Source organism: Oryctolagus cuniculus, chromosome 10, assembly GCF_051225735.1.
Source record: "Oryctolagus cuniculus isolate XC-2025 breed Fujian yellow rabbit chromosome 10, ASM5122573v1, whole genome shotgun sequence".
NCBI classification, from domain to species: Eukaryota; Metazoa; Chordata; class Mammalia; order Lagomorpha; family Leporidae; genus Oryctolagus; species Oryctolagus cuniculus.
Window position 1 is genome coordinate 110810371 of NC_142876.1, and position 15857 is coordinate 110826227.

General features: G+C 58.4%; 1 protein-coding gene across 1 annotated transcript; it reads right to left on the bottom strand.

Annotated features, from left to right (window-relative positions):
- Positions 1–3661: 3661 nt before the first annotated feature.
- Positions 3662–15214, bottom strand: ZXDC (ZXD family zinc finger C). The gene is made up of 6 exons (XM_002713143.6): positions 14126–15214; positions 12367–12519; positions 12187–12265; positions 11203–11333; positions 10262–10432; positions 3662–6887 (listed from the first exon to the last, which is right to left on the bottom strand). Exons 1-6 carry the CDS (start codon positions 15075–15077, stop codon positions 6220–6222), a joined length of 2154 nt encoding a protein of 717 aa, XP_002713189.3. The 5' UTR covers positions 15078–15214; the 3' UTR covers positions 3662–6219.
- Between the last annotated feature and the right edge of the window lie 643 nt (positions 15215–15857).

Consider the following 15857-nt stretch of genomic DNA (forward strand, 5'->3'; position numbering starts at 1 on the left):
TATGCAGGGTTTTTCACAAGTCACCAACCTGGGCTCCCTTTAAGGGGTGTGGCCACCGCCCCGCTGGGAGCAGTGCTCATCACATCACAGGAGGGTGGACCTCTGAGGTAAGAACTTCTTCCAAGGCCGGTGAACTGTTCCTAGTCTTACTATGGACTAACGATGCCGTGCTTTCCTGGGAAGTGATGCGGTTTGATACAAGTATGCCGGCTGGTTACTGCATGGATTCCGTAACAGCTGCCTATTTCTATATTTCCTACCCAAGCTGTGGAACTTCCTTACGCGCCTTCGTGCCCCTGACACGTGCAAGCTGACACTCACTCCGGGGGCTGCATCCACCTGGGGGTGCAGGTGTTGCTCTTTAAATGTGGACAGGCTGTCACGCTCAGTGTGGAAGTCTGGATTGACTCTCCTGGCCTGGCTTCCTTATTTTCACCTGAAATGGAAGCCAACTGCAGAGTTCCTTTTCCTTGTTGAACAGGAAGGCACCTGCGGAACACGTGCACGGAGCTGCAGCGTGCGCGCCATCCTCACTGTCTGACAAAGGAGAAAGCAGGAACAGAGAAGGGGCTGGCCCAAGAGTCCACACTGCCCGCCCACGGCTGTCCATCTCTGAGTCATATTTACTATCTTACCACATTATGGCCAGAAAGCAGTTCTTGCTAATTTTCCTGATGCCCTAATTTGTTCCATCTAACTTCTACAAACATACTGCATAGAATGGAATCCACCAAACCAACCCATTAATTCCATTATAAACATCCTTCACGGGGCCGGCGTTGTGGCACAGTGGGCTAGGGCTCTGCCTGCAGCACTGGCATCCCATACTGGCACTGGTTCATGTCCCAGCTGCTCCACTTCCAATCCCACTCTCTACTTATAGCCTGGGAAAGCAGTGGAAGGTGGTCCAAGTGCTTGGGCCCCTGCACCCCTGTGGGAGACCCAAAAGAAGCTCCTGGCTTCGGAACAGCCCAGTTCTGACTGTTGCAGCCATTTGGGGAGTCAAATAGTAGGTGGAAGATTTTCTCTCTCTGTAACTCTGCCTTTCAAATAAATAAATCTTTAAAAAATATATAAAAATGCTTCATGTTCTTATTTTTCTGCTAAAGCTGCAAAAAGTATTAGTTAAATTAATCACCTTCAAGACCGCTAGGTTTTTATTCATCCTGTTCGCCACACAACACAAGGTTGGGATTCTGACAGCGCCTTCTCGGGGGAGCCAGGCTCACTGTCACCCTTCCTGTGACACGGAGACCTTCCGCCTTCTCACGACGCGTCTTGCCGAGCGCTGTCTCCTCGGGCAAGCACTGTCCAGCTACTCTTGGTCCCCACCACGGTCGGGCTCCAGGACCCCTGTGGGCACCGCACTCTGCAGCGCACAAGTCCCCGATCCGAGCAGGGCAGCCTCTGCCTCTCTCTACGCACGTGCCGCCACGCACTTTAATTCACCACCACACGTGCAATCCCGAACACCACATCAACGCTACAGGAATAGTCATGTCGTTATTCAGGAAATGTCAAGACCAAAAAAATCCAAAACTGTTCAGCACGCACACTTTTTCTCCCAAGTATTTTCCATCCACGCTTGACTGAAGATAAATACTGAAGATAAACTGGCATTTTATTTTCTACACTGAATAGCAGCACAATGAACAGTCTTGGATTTCAATCCTATCGTGTCAGACTGCACACCTCCCGAGAGCCGACACGTGCACTCCACTCTTAACCTTATTTACAACGCAATCTTGACTGCATTCAAATGACCCAACCCCACCACGGTCCTGGTACACTCCAACTTCCGGCTTCTCAGACTCACTGGTCCGTACCCCCGAGCCACATTTCTGACACCCAGAAAACTCCAAAACCCAAATTCCTCCTTTAAAAATTATTTTGGTATCAAAAAATAATTCAGCAGCAAAACCTTACCTGAACAGATGCGACACCATTTACGTTCTTATCTGATTCCACGTATGTGGATTTTCCGAAAAGTACCAGTGCAGTAACTGCAAGTGTTAGTGCTTCTCTAAAATCTAAAATACTCTGAATTCAAAACACAGCTTGTGGGGTTAACAGACATAAACGTACTTCCCAGCACCGGTGAGCGTCCCGGGGAAGCAGTGAGCACACCAAGCGTCCACATCTTGGCTGCTGCCTACCAGCGTGGGCTCCCTGCAGAGGCGGCTGACTCCAGGCCTAGGCCAGGGGTGATGCGAGGCGCGTCCTCGCCCTAATGAGCACAATGCCCCACGTGGAGGCTGGAGGCCGGCTGGTGCGAGTTCTGTTTCCCTTCAACGTCTACAAATGTTGAAATCAATGAGTACTACCACCACTGGAGGCCCTGAGTAACACAGCCATGTCCAAGCTCACCACCTACCTTGCTGCATGAACCGTACCCCAGGATAAGGGAGTGAGAAGTCACCCCTGACAGAAGTGTTCTAGCTAACAGAGAAAAGGGAACAAGAGTATTATCTTTCAGTAATCTCCAGGGAGACCATGCACCGAGTCCCTGACCCCGCTGGCTGTGACCAACACAGGAACAGGGCCCCTGTACCAGGGCCTCCTGGAGGGGCCTACAGCCCCTGTGCAGGAGTCTCGCTAGCCTTGTGCCTGCCCCAGGACAACTGCATCACACCGCTAGATGCCACTGCTGGCTAACTTGTAGGAAACACACACACACACACACACACACACACACACGGTAGGAGGAACTCTACGCCGGTGATGCAATCAGCAAGCTCCACACAGCACCACACTCAATGTCTGCCACAGAAACAGGAGAAAGCGCCGACTCTAAGAGACAGCAGTGTAGCAGGTATGAATCTTACTTGAATTCTGATTCCAACAGTTATAAATATTCATATTGGAGACAACTGAAAACTTGCTAGATACTTGTGTTAGGAAAATGCTGTTAATTTTGGGGCCGACGCTACGGCATAGTGGGTAAAGCGGCTGCCTGTAGTGCCTGCATTCCATATGGGTGCCAGTTCGAGTCCCAGCTGCTACGCTTCCAGTCCAGCTCTCTGCTACGGCCTGGGAAAGCAGTGGAAGATGGCCCAAGTGCTTGGGCCACTGTACCACGTGGGAGACCTAGAGGAAGCTCCTAGGTCCTGGCTTTGGATCAGCCCAGCTCTGGTCATTGCAACCGTTTGAGGAATGAACCAACAGATGGAAGACCTCTCTCTTTCTCTCTCTCTCTTTGCCTCTGCCTCTCTGTAACTGCCTTTCAAATAAATAAATAAATCTTTAAAAAAAAAAAGAAAATGCTGTTAATTTTAAAAGAAGTAAGAGTTGTATGTGGCTATCATGTTTTGAAAGGGTCCTTATTTTTTAAGGACACTGCTGAAACATTAATAAAAGCAATTAAAAAAAAAAAGCATGTATTACTCCAACGCATTGCAATGAAGGTAACATACGTCATAGACCCGAATGTTTGTAGTACTCTTTGCCTTCAAGTTCAAGATTACCTACAGGTTCAGTAAAGGCATTCACGACGTGTCTGGCGCGTGGGCAGTTCCGCACACTCCCACCACCACACTCTCCTCCGGCGTCTCCACAGGTTCTACCGTGGTTTGAGAGCCGTGGGGGGAGCCCTTCCCACGTCACAGTCAAGGCTGCCACAATCAACAGCCGCTCCAGGAAGAAACGTGCGTGAGGAACCCCGTTAGCACAAAGGAGGAGGTTATGATTTATTGTAAGTAGGAAGCCGTAGGACTATTAAGAACAGAGAAGACAGAAAATCATACACGGACGCCACATCCCCCTTGACAGTTTAAAAATAAATTTAAAGTAACTGTAAGACAAATGAAACACGCAGAAGTAAAACACTGTGAGAATTCACCACTGCTGGGACCAAAGGTTCACCAGTTGCTGTAGCACTGTGTCCCCTCGTCTCATCCTCAGGAGGGAGGGACGTCTCGGGCCACAGGCCACCCCATCTTGTTGGGTCCACAGGTGTTTTTAAAAATTCAAGTAAGGTGTTAACATTTTCAAATAAAACCCCAACCGAACTCTGGCCTGGGGGCCACAATGCCCCATGACACACAGGGACATGTCTCCCGGGGAGACCGGGGCAGGCCCGAGCCACGGCCACTCAGCATCCGGGCCCCGCTCTGCTCTCTGACCCGTGGCCTGCTTTGCTTTTTCCCCTTAGCAGCCTTCCAGGTGACGGACACCTGTGTCTGAACCCCACAATTTCAGAGTTTTTTCTTTTTCTTGGGGGGAATAAATACAACATGTTCACATCACACGATGCTGAGAATTCCAACTAAATTTTTTTCCCTGAAGTACACATAAATCTACAGAGTTGAAACGTGTGAGTCAAACCAACGGCCAGGACACCTCCCCGCCTGTGGTTCCTATTCCTGACCGCGCCAGGAACCTCGGCCCTCCTGTGCGCGCCCCGCAGCACACACGCCTCGCCTGGCCGCTCCCCGCTCCTTCCTGCTTTTCCTTGGCTAGTGGAGTGGCTCGGCAATCAGTTCTCGCTGAGCCCCCACAGTCCTGAGACCAGAAAAGCCTGTGTCAGTCACGGGGCGTGCACGGCCACAGCAGGCCGGAAGGGGACCACAGACACGCCCTGGTCTGCTGTGGCACGGGAGCGCCAACAACCACTGCAGAGCCTCCGGCTAAGGCACACAGGGAACCAAGGGCTGCTCAGCTGCGGCCACAGCTGGCCAGCCGGGGGCGGAGCCATGCGCACGGCCCTGGTAGCCGAGGAGCACAGATGGGTCCTCTGGAGTCTGGAAGGCTTAAGAAGGCTCTGCACAGAAGCTACTACGAGAAGCAGGGCGGGCTTCTCCGCTTCCTGAGAGGACCCTCAGCCTGGCCCAGGTGCCGCTGGATGGCGTGGCTGAGGGGCGCCCGGGCAGACCCTGCCTCCCACGCCCGCCGCAGGGGCGCCTCTGCCAGCAGGTGCCACGCTCAGGGGCGCCTACGCCAGAACACCACCCACGTTACTGCCTCAGCCAAACAACACTCCACGAGGCCCTAAACTGCTGTGCTTTCACACACGCTCTGGAAGACAAACAACGTCATTCTTATCACTACAAAGCGGGAAAACAAAAACAGCCCTCAGCAGCTCCCGGCATACCTGTAACCCGCTCCGCACACTCCATTTGTACTCAGAGAAGCGAGGGAGCCCAAAGCCACGCGCTAGCAAGAAAACGAGCAAGCAGCTAGGACGCGGGTCGCCTCCAGGCACAGCTGGGGCTCTGCAGGGGCAGCAGGCCACCAGGGCGCTGCCGTGCCCGACACACCGCGTCCCAGTCTGGGGACCAGCTTCCCGCCTCACGTCCCGCCAGCGACTGCTATGGCAACCTGAGCGACGCCAGCCAAGTGTGGCTCTGGCACCAGAGACAGAAACGCGCACACTGCCCTGCGCACCAGAGACAGAAACGCGCACACTGCCCTGCGCTCGGATGAAAGAAATGAAGTCAGGTGCACCAGACCTGCTAACCGACGCTAATCCCAGAGGGCCGACGTCTCAAGCCAGGGTACATTAAGACGCAGCGCTGGCAGTAACAGCAGCGTTGCCAACAAATTTAACCTGTGCCACTGCGCAAAACAACTATGCGATCCGTCCATCTGAGACTAGCAAAGTCACACTCTCTCCCAAGAAGCTTTAATTAAATAACTTTAACTTAAATTATAGTAAATGTATCATTGGTATAAATATAAAGTCTCTGGGAGTGCCCAGCCTCAAAGGTGGAGACGGTGAGACTCCCCCAAGGACGAAGGTTCACAAACCGCTCCTTGTTTCTCGTTCTTTCTGATTGTAAAAAAATATTCCGCCATGGTTTTAAAGTTTCCATTAAACCTTTCAAGGTAGTTTAGTAACAACGCCTCCTCTCCTGACACCTGTCAGTAAGTGGAACGTATAGACACAAAACATTTCAACAAGATGAAACACCCCCATTTCCTCGAGAAAAGAAACACATGAGCGAACACAGCACTCAAAGGACCTTAGAAACCATCTGGCCAAATCGCCTGGTTTTTTTAAACAAATAAGAATTTAAGGCTCAGACAGGTTCAGCGATTTGCTCAAGGTCTTAAGAACTCGTCGGCTCCAGGCTCAAGGTCAGATTCAGACTCCCAGGCTGGGCGCCCAGGCTCCGTCCTTCTGCGAACCAGTACGAGCTGCTGCATAGAAAGGATTCAGCCACAGCATCCTCCAACCCGAGGGAGGGCGAGCCGAGCCCGGTGGTGCGGCAGGAGAGGGCTTCACACCAAACAGAGGCCGCCAGTGCCCGCACTGAGCTCGGCGTCCTTCGGGGCGCTGTGCGGCCCCACTGAGCTGGAGAGCACAGACCGTGGGGGCCCGAGGCTGCCCTCCGGCGGCCCCAGGCCGGCGGGGCCAGCAGCCGAGTCCTGCTCCACCTTGATCGGAGCCACAAGTTCTGGGGCGCTGGCATTTTCGTGGGAGGTACTTGCAGAGGTGGGTGTGGCGACGTGCGTGGCCAAGGTACTGCTGGCGGTCAGGGCCGGGGGGTCTTGACTCAAGCTCTTGACCGGCAGGGCCACCAGGCAGCCCAGGGCTCCCGAGCTCACAGTCTGCACATCCTCCACACTGAAGCTGCCTTGCTGGAGGACCGTGGCTGCTGTCCCCAGAACAAGAGGACTGTCCAGGCTCGGAGGTACCTCACTGTGGGCCACCAGGACCAGGGGGTCGATGGGCCCCAAGGAGCTGCTGCTGGCAGGGACGGCCCCTCCCAGAGAGGAGCTCACCGAGGTGACGTCTATAGTCAGGATGCCGGAGCTCAGCGCCTCGTCTGACCCAGCTGCCGAGCCGCTGGCACCGGGGGCGTCGGAGAAGAGCGCGGCGAGGTCTATGTTAGCAAGCTCGCTGCTAGGCGGCAGGGCGCTCGGCGCGGCCAGCTGAGGGAAGAGATCTGAAAAAGGAGGGGGCACTCTCGTTACTTGACGGCCTCGGCAGACGCAGACCCGCGGCTTACGCTCCTCGTGACGTCAGGGCAGCACTCGGCACCCTCTCCCTGAGCCCCCGCCCGGCCCATCTCTGGGGACCCCCACACACCGAGGGGAGGCCAGCTCCATGACATGTGTCTCAGCTCCTCAAGCCGACAAGAGGTTTCTCCAGAGAGAGCAACTGCAGTCGGATTAAGTCCTGTTCCCAGAACCCCACCAGCTGGTGAGAGCAGGAGGCAAACCGAGGCAAGCCACCGGGGAGTGACCGGGCAGCAGCAGGTGCAACCCGTGCTGAAGGGCTGGCTGGCCCCCACGCCACTGCACTTCCAACCGCTCCCCTCCCCACCCAGGGCGAGGAGCATCCCGAGGGGGGACACCCTGTCTGAGCACCTGACGTTCTGCAACAAGGGCGGTGCCTGGCCCTCACGCAGCATTTCATGATTGTACAGAAATAATCCTAACAGAGCCCTCCTCATCTGCAGTCCCACGATCTGATTATCTGTTATTCAAATCATTTAAATAATCAGAATACACTGAGGGGAAAACAAACACCAACATACTTCAAAAACACGTCAATGAGCATTCAGGCTGGGGGGTTACAACCCACGGCCCCCATCAACCACAGGGCCTCAAGCCCCGGGCAAACAGGGGACCGGGGGCACAATGACCAGAGCAAGGAACCAAGCAAGGCCTTGGGTTATTCTTCCCCAGGAACTCTCCACGGCAGTTTTTAAGATTTTTTTTTTAAAGATTTATTTATTTATTTGAAAGGCAGAGTTACAGAGAGGCAGAGGCAGAGAAGTCTTCCATCCACGGGTTCACTCCCCAAGTGAACCACAACGGTGGCCACAAGGGCCAGAGCTGGCCGATCCCAAGCCAGGAGCCTGGACCACGCCGGGCCTGCAGCTCCTCTCACACTGCCAGCAACGTGAACTGTCGCTCCCGAGCTGTGGACAACGGTCACGCGCCTACTGCATTTTCAGTGCAAGCCTATGACAGAACGCTACCCTAGACCAAAATGAAAATAGCCCAGCAAATTCAGAATATATCCTCCTTAGCTGCCCTATCTCCGTATTACTTCAAAGATTCTTCAAACGCCTCAGCAGGGGTGAGGGGTGCGGTACAGCGGGTTAAGCTGCTGTGTGGGATGCCCACGTCGCACGTCAGGGTGCCTGGGATGCAGCCCCGTCTGTGTCCAATCCAGCTTCCCGCTTCCACAAATCCTGGGAGTCAGCGCGTGAACCCTGTCACCCACGCGAGGCAGGGAGACAGACTGAGTTCCAGGCTCCTGGCCTCAGCTTAACCCAGCCCATGCTGCTGTAAAACCTGGGGAGTGAGCCAGCGGATGGAAGCTCTCCCTGTCACCCCCCCTTTCAAATAAATAAAAAATCCACACTTAAAAGCATCAACATAGCATCACTTCTTCAATGACTACCTTATACCAATGACACAATCTGGAAGAAAATGATAATGATCCTTTGGAGAATTATATGGAAAACTATGTCTCAAAAATTTCCCCCGAATTCCATTGCGTAACTTGAGGATTCAGCTCCCTGAGTGATTAATAACCCCGACACAACCAGAATGAAAACACTTCCAGTAGGTGAGCACTGGGATGCTTGGTCCTCCACCCTGACAGGTGGCAGGACAATGACATGGGGATCGAGGTCCCATGATAAACCCAAGTCTGGGGCCAGTGCTGTGGCACTGCGGGTAAAGCCTCCACCTGCACTGCCGGCATCCCACACGGGTGCCAGTTCGAGTCCTGGCTGCTCGACTTTTGATCCAGCTCTCTGCTATAGCCTGGGAGAGCAGAAGAAGGCCTAACTCCTTGGGCCCCTGCACCCACATAGGAGACCCAAAGAGGCTCCTGGCTCCTGGCTTCAGATCGGGCCAGTTCAGGCCACTGTGGCCACTTGGGGAATGAACCAGCAGGTGGAGGACCTACCTCTCTCTCTTTCTCTCTGCCTCTCAAATAAATGAATAAATCTTAAAACAACAGACCCCACAAGCCTGGACACACAGGGCGCTACAGGAGCACCTGGCGGCGGGGGGCTGATGGGGGGTGCGGTCTCCCACCAAGTGGAGTTCAGGGAAAGCTCATCGGGAACGACTCGGAGCCTCTGCTGCCTGATGGACGAGGCAGGTTAGGAAAGGTGGGAGCGCACGGAGGGGACGGCAGGAACAGGGAGACGGCTGATGACAGCGTCCCAGGGCACCAGCTCGGAGCTGCAGGAGCCTCGGCCACGGAGCGCCTCTGCGAGCCGCGGTGCCAGCGCCCACGTGAGTCAGGCGGGATACGCACTCCCCTCTGCTCACATGAGGCCAGGGGGCAGCTTCTCTGAACGCAAAGCTGAGCGGCAGCTGCTGGGGCCACGACCAGATGGCCAAGAGCCACAGAGGGGCTGCGCGGCCCCTCCGATGGGCTCAGAAGCAAGCAGAGGAAGGAAGCACAGCACCCGCCAACCAACGCGCCGGCCCACCACGCTCCGAGCCGGCCCGCCACGCTCCGCGCCTGCCCGCCATGCTCCACGCCCGCCTGCCACACTCCGCGCCGGCCCGCCACGCTCTTCACGGGGCGCCTTAGCGAGTCCCTCCCAAGAGCCCCCCGGCCTCGTCTTCCTTACCCAGAGGACGAGGGAACGGGGCCCAGAGCCCTGCCCCTGCCCAGGACGTCCACGGGCAGAGGCACAGCAGGCTGGGACTGCACCAGCAAGCCTCTCCAGGCGGACGACCTCAGCAAGCCCAGACCGCAGGGTCCACGAGCGCATTAGGGGAGAGGCCACCACGGCCGCCTACAAGATGCCCTCGGTGTCCCGGCCACAGGACTGTGGACACAAAAAGGGACTCTAACTCCCAGGCCTTCAAGCTGCCCAGTGGCCGGGCACTCCCACGAGCAGAAACTGCCCCTCCATGTGCCCCTGGACTACTGCATGGCTCCTTGAGCTCTCTTCCCTCTGGAGTCCCCACTGCCCCCAGTCCACTCCAGACACACAGCCGACCCTGGTCTTCACCGGCCCCTGCACCCAGAAAAGACCTGGTCTCCCGCAGTGTGAGGTCGACGGGTGGGTAGAGAAGAGGAAGCGAGCGCGGAAGCAACAAGGGCCCCCCCGTGGGACGGGGCAGGCACAGGCGCAGGGGCAGGTGAGAGTCAGGACACGTGGAGACGCAGACCAAGGGTGAAGGCGGAACATCACTCAAGGGAGGCACTTCAACGACCATGGGGACTGAGGGAGGGGCCAGACGTGGCGGGAGAGCGTGCACAGGAGAGCGTGCCCGCGGCCGGCCCCGGGCTGCAGTTTCCCGAGGGCCCCCCCCGGGGGATGGTAGGCGAGCAGACCTTGGCGCCGGCTGTGCTGTCTGACCACGTGCGCCTTCAGGCTGTGCTTGGAGGTGAAGAGGCGGTTGCAGCTGGAGACCGGGCAGCGGCTTTTCGGGGCAGCCACATCCTGCAGGTGCTTCTTGGAGTGGATGTAGAGACTGCTGCGTGCGGAGAACCTGGCACAGCACCCTGAAACACAGAGCAGGGAAGTCAGTCGGAGGAACCGAGGCACCACTGCCGCAGGCGCACCTGTCACACCAGAGCACGAGACCGCACCTGCACACGCTGCCCACTGCCAAGCGACGTGGGCAAGGGATCCTCAAAAAGTTTATGGAAAATGCATACTATGCAAAAACTATGCATGGATTTCCAGAAACTTCCTGCACCAAAAACCCCTCATCTTCATTCCACTTCCCACCGACTTCTAGATGCACCCTCACGTGTGCCCAATCTCCCTACGGAGCAGCATCACAAGCAGAGAGTCGGAAGTCAGTGGCTTTGCTCAGCAAGGGATGGTGGAAAGCAGACCCACCCAAGTCCTGCGTCAGCTGCGTCTCGGCCATGACTCCGCAAGGGGCAGCTCTGTGCCTGTCTCACCAGGCACTAACTATGAGCGATTAGTGGGAAGATCAAGCCCAAGCAACTCCCTGAATGTTCAACTGCTGTTGTGGCCAATTGGGGAGTGAACCAGCAGATGGATGATCTTTCTCTCTCTCTGCCTCTCCTCTCTCTGTATAACTCTTTCAAATATATAAATCAATCTTTAAAAAAAAATACTAAAAACTTGACACCCCTTCAAAAAGTCAGCCTGGCCTTGGTGTTGTGCAATCGCATCAAGGCTGTGGTCACATTATTTTATCTCATCTTCACAACCACCACATTCAACAGGCAACTCGACTACAGCCCCAGATGGCGAGGGTGGCAGGGCCCACGACCCAGAGCAGCGAGTTAGAGCCTACCTTCCACGGGGCACGCGAACGGCTTCGTGCCCAGGTGCGTCACGCTGTGGCCCTTCAGGTGCTCGGCGCGCGTGAAGGACTTGCCGCAGCCCTCCACTGGGCAGGTGAACCTGCGGTCGTCATCGTGTTTCCTGCAGCGGCAGAAAGGCACGGGCTGTTACTCACCGCCTCCGCCCCGAGGGCGCTCGCTGCTTCCCCGACAGACTCTGCATCTGGAGGTGAGGCGCACAGCTCAGAGCAGCTCGGCCACGTGAGCGCTGCAGCTCAGCTACCCCTAACCCAAGTCCTACCTGACCAAGCCTGCCGGGCCAGACCTGCGGTCAGTGCTACTCCTCCCCAGGAACGGCGGAGCCCAAATGCACGAGAGCAGCTGTCTCCACGCGGAGGCCCTGGAACACTTCCCCAGCCGCACAGGGCCAGGCCAAGTGTGAGCAGAGCACCGGCTGCAGGCTACCGGGACCTTCCCCTGCTAACAGGCAAACACTGTGACCACTCCTACATGACATTTTCTCATGGCACCCTCGGAGCCCAGCTGTGCGCGTTCAGACAAGCAGAGGAACCACGTCCGCCTTGGCACCGCCGAGAAGGACAAAGCTCACATGGCAAGTGCACGGCAGCACGTGGACACGGGCTCACACGTCAAGTGCGCGGCAGCACGTGGACACGGGCTCACACGTCAAGGGTACGGCAGGACCTGCACACAGGCTCCAAGGCTGTCACTCCCAGCAGGAAAAGCACGCGGGCCACAAGAAGCGCTGACCCCACTATGTTGAGAGATGAACACTGGAGTTTTTCACATAAAGTATGCCAAACGGCATTCGCAGAAACACTCTGTAGACAGTGAGTAACCTCCTTCTTATCGTCTCAATTTTCCAAGTCATCTACTTTGAGCTTTTTTCACTATCAACTTACAAACACCTACAAAGACTTCCATCCACAGAGTGCTGCTCCTGACACACTAGGGACTTTCATGGGGCTCCCTACCTCTTGTGCCTTAGGAGTTTGGACATGCTGGTGAACGTCCAGCCACAGCTGTCAGAGTCGCACACGAACGGCCTCTCGCCTGGTGAGAGAAGACAGCAGGCGTGTGACCGAGACGACGCGGCACACCACACCAGGCCCGCCGGCGCAGCGCCCGCCGGCCCGCCCGCGCATGCGCGTTACCTGTGTGGCTCCTCAGGTGGATCTTCAGCCGGCAGGCTTTGTCGTACTGCTTGCTGCAGCCGGGGAAGGAGCAAGAGAAGAGCTCCTGCTCCCGGAAGTGGGCTCGGTTATGGGAAAACAGGGCGCTCACCGTGATGAAGGTCTTCTCGCAGCCTGAGTGGGAAAACAAGCCCTGCTCACAGCCCGCTCACGGCTGAAAAACCAGCCACAACCCCGCCATGCCATGCCCGCCGGGGTGGGGGTGGGGGGGCGTCTCAGAAGTTTCCCTCTGTGACAGCCACAGCAGGGCAGCTGCGAAGAGGCGACAGGCACACCTACGACCTGGAGACGGGGCGCCGGGTCACGAGACAGTCCCCCAGTGACCGTCATCCGCCGGCTAGTTCTGCAGCTCCACGCCCTTCCGCGTCCCTTCCACAACCTCAGGCGACAAGGCTGCTCGTGTGGGACCCAAGGAAACCCCGAGAGACGTTAACTAAGGAGCATGACTTTGTCTGGTGGGGGCAGACTCCGAAGGCCCACACATGCATGACACCCCCCCATCCTCTGCAACCGCAGCCCCTCCTCCGCCTCTGGCCTCTCTGGGTCATTTTGTCCACTTTCCCGGGGCTCCCTGCTCTCTCCATCTGCTCAACCCTCGGCCCCCAGCTGAGCCCCCAGCCCGAGCAAGCTCCTCGTCCCCGGTGCCCAGACTGCCACCCAGCACTTCTCCCGTGACACAGCACCCGGAGATCAGACAGGGTGGGCGTCCGAGGCAGCACAACGTTTAACAGGTGCCTCTGCTGCGGCTCTTCTCAGAGCCCTGAACGAGCTGTCGCCACACTGTGAAGACAGCGCGCGGACCAAGGAACTCAACGTTCCCCGGCGACAACAACCGGGAAATGCGGCTCTCTCTTAACACCCTAAGTTCCCGCACTTCGGCCTCAATCAGGAGCCCACCCTCCCAACAGTTCCCAACTAGTAAGGTACACCTGGACCCGACTCTCCCTTCCTCACCGAGACCGCTCCCCAGATCAGTAGCCGTGCCCTCGGATGCTCCCTCTGCAGTCCCCTGCGGGAAGCCCCTCCCCACTCCCCTGCCATACCTTGGCTCAAGCCCTCAGCTAGCTCAGATCTGGGCCACTGCAAGGCGCCACACCGGTCCCTCTCCCACCTCTCCCAAAGCTCACCAGTCAGCCAACACAAAACCCGGGGCCCGCCTGGAGGCACCGGGTCCCTGCCCTGCCCTGCCCTACACCCGGCGGGAGGTCCCAGCCACCATCAGATTCCCGTAAGAGAGGCAGGCTCTGAGCCAGTGTGTTCTCCCCAGAGGGGAGACAGTCCACAGGCCGGAACACCAGGGCCGCTGTAAACCTTGACAGAGGATCACTTTTTAAAACTCTGCTAAACCGGCACGCCCAAATGAAATCAAGATACAAAAGGCACAAAACCGGGGCCGCGCCACGCCGGTGGGGCACGGCCCTGAGGGTCTGAGGTCTGGGCTGTGGTCCCTGCATCTTCTCACTCTCACTAACCGGAGGCAGCCCAAGCGAGCATCCGTTGCCGCCCCCGCCGGGGAGACCAGCTGGGACTATTGCGCACAGCAACCCTGTCCGGGTCTCACATCCAATCACCCAGCAGATACCAGGCAGGGCACGCACAAACACACCGGAAGGCACCTGTTCGGGCCCTGGGTCCCCAGCCCCAAGCAGGGGAGTCTGGCACCTTGGGGCGGCCGCCTGGGACCCCCGCCCGCCCCCGCCAGCCCGTGGCGCGCCGTTACCGGGAAAATCACACTTGTACGGGCGCTCGGGCTCGAAGTGGCTGCGCTGGTGGGAGCTGAGCTTGGCGTGCGTGGGGAAGCGCTCACAGCACACCTCGCACTTGAACAGGCTTTCCTGCTCGTGGCCCTTCATGTGCGCCTTGAGGTTGTAGACGGTGGTGAACTTCTTGCCGCAGCCGCCCACCGGGCAGCCGAAGGGCCGCAGCTTGTCGTGCGACTGAAGGTGCCGCTTGAGCTTGTACGAGGTGGTGAAGGCCCAGCCGCAGCCGTCCAGCGGGCACTTAAAGGGCCGCCGGCCCTGGAGGCCGCTGTGCGTCAGCAGGTGCACCTTGAGCTGGTGCTTCTTGGCGAAGGCCAGCGCGCACTGCGGCTCGGGACAGCGGTAGCCCGGTGCGCCGGGGCCGGCGCCCGCGGTCCCACGGCGATTCTCGGCGGGGTGCGCGGTCGCCGTGCCGGGCGGCGCGGGCGGGCGGTGCGGCGGCGGCAGCGGCTCCGGCCCCGGCGCGGGCGGCGGCGCGGGCGCCAGCGTGAAGACCCCGTTGTCGAAGCGCACCAGCAGGTCCTGGTTGTTGATGGTGACGGTGCCCGCGAGGGCGGCGCCGGGGGCGGCGGCCGCACCGCCGAGGCCCTGCTCGGGTCCTCCGGCGGAGCTGGGGGCGGGCTCGGCCTCCCGCCGCTCGGGAGTCTCGGCGGCGGTGGTGCCGCGCGCCACCTCCAGCAGCACCACGAAGGAGTCGCCGCCGTCCTCGGCTGGCGGCGGGCTCGGCCCGGGGGCCTCCCCGTGCCGCGGCCCAGGACCGCCATCTTCGGGGCTCCGCAGCAGCAGCAGGCGGCGGCGCGCGGGGCCCGAGCCGAGCGGAGGCCCCGGGCCTCGGCGGAGCCTGCCGGGCTCGCCGCCGCCATGTTGGGTTCTGCGCGCGGCCGGGGCGGGGAGCAGCACCGGGAGGTCCATCTTCGGCCCGGCAGCGGCGTCTCAGCAGCCGCTGGAGAAGAGCTGGCAGCCCCGCCCGAGCGTGCGCGCGACGCCGTGCGGCCGCCCCTGAGCTGGTGGTCGCCAAGGGCCGGCGCGGAACCCGCCCCCGGGCCGGAGCCGCGCGTGCGCGAGAGCCGCGGGGTGGCGCGCGAGGGCTGCCGGGGCCCACGTGACGGGGGCGGGGCGTGGGGCGGGGCTTCGGCGGGGCGGGGCGCGGCAGGCAGATGCGCAAGCTCGGTGGGCTGAGGTCTAGTTCCCCGCGTGGAACACGAGGCTCACCCGCTTTGAATCGGATCTGGTAGTGGGACCCAAAAAGGGACACCAATACACACCATCCAGGCGATGTACCCTGGTTAACTCACACGCTAGCCGATTCAGTCTGCGCTCGCAGGTGTGAGAATCCAGGCACAGGTGGAGTTTGGTGCCCAGGGTCACATGGCCAGGCGCTGCAAATATACCCAAGAGAAATGAAGTCTTGGGGTAAATGTCCATAGCTGCATTATTATTTTTTTAAGATTTGTTTATTTGTTTGAAAGGCAGAGTTAACAGAGAGGGAGAGACAAAGAGATTTTTCCATCCGCTGGGTCACTCCCCAGATGGCCACAATGGCCAGGGATGGGCCAGGCCGGAGCCAAGAGCCTGGAATTCCATCCGGGTATCCCACGTGGGTGCCAGAGCTCCAAGCACTTGGGCCTTCTGCTGCTGCTTTCCCAGGCACGTTAGCAGGGAGCTGGATCGAAAGTGGAGCAGCTGGGACTT

Excerpts from the sequence above, each read along its gene's own strand:
- ZXDC (XM_002713143.6), bottom strand. The coding sequence starts at position 15,077 with ATGGACCTCCCGGTGCTGCTCCCCGCCCCGGCCGCGCGCAGAACCCAA. Across the intron at positions 12,266-12,366 it reads CCACCTGAGGAGCCACACAG|GCGAGAGGCCGTTCGTGTGC; the intron begins GTAACGCGCATG and ends TTCTCTCACCAG. Across the intron at positions 10,433-11,202 it reads GTTCGCGTGCCCCGTGGAAG|GGTGCTGTGCCAGGTTCTCC; the intron begins GTAGGCTCTAAC and ends TCTGTGTTTCAG.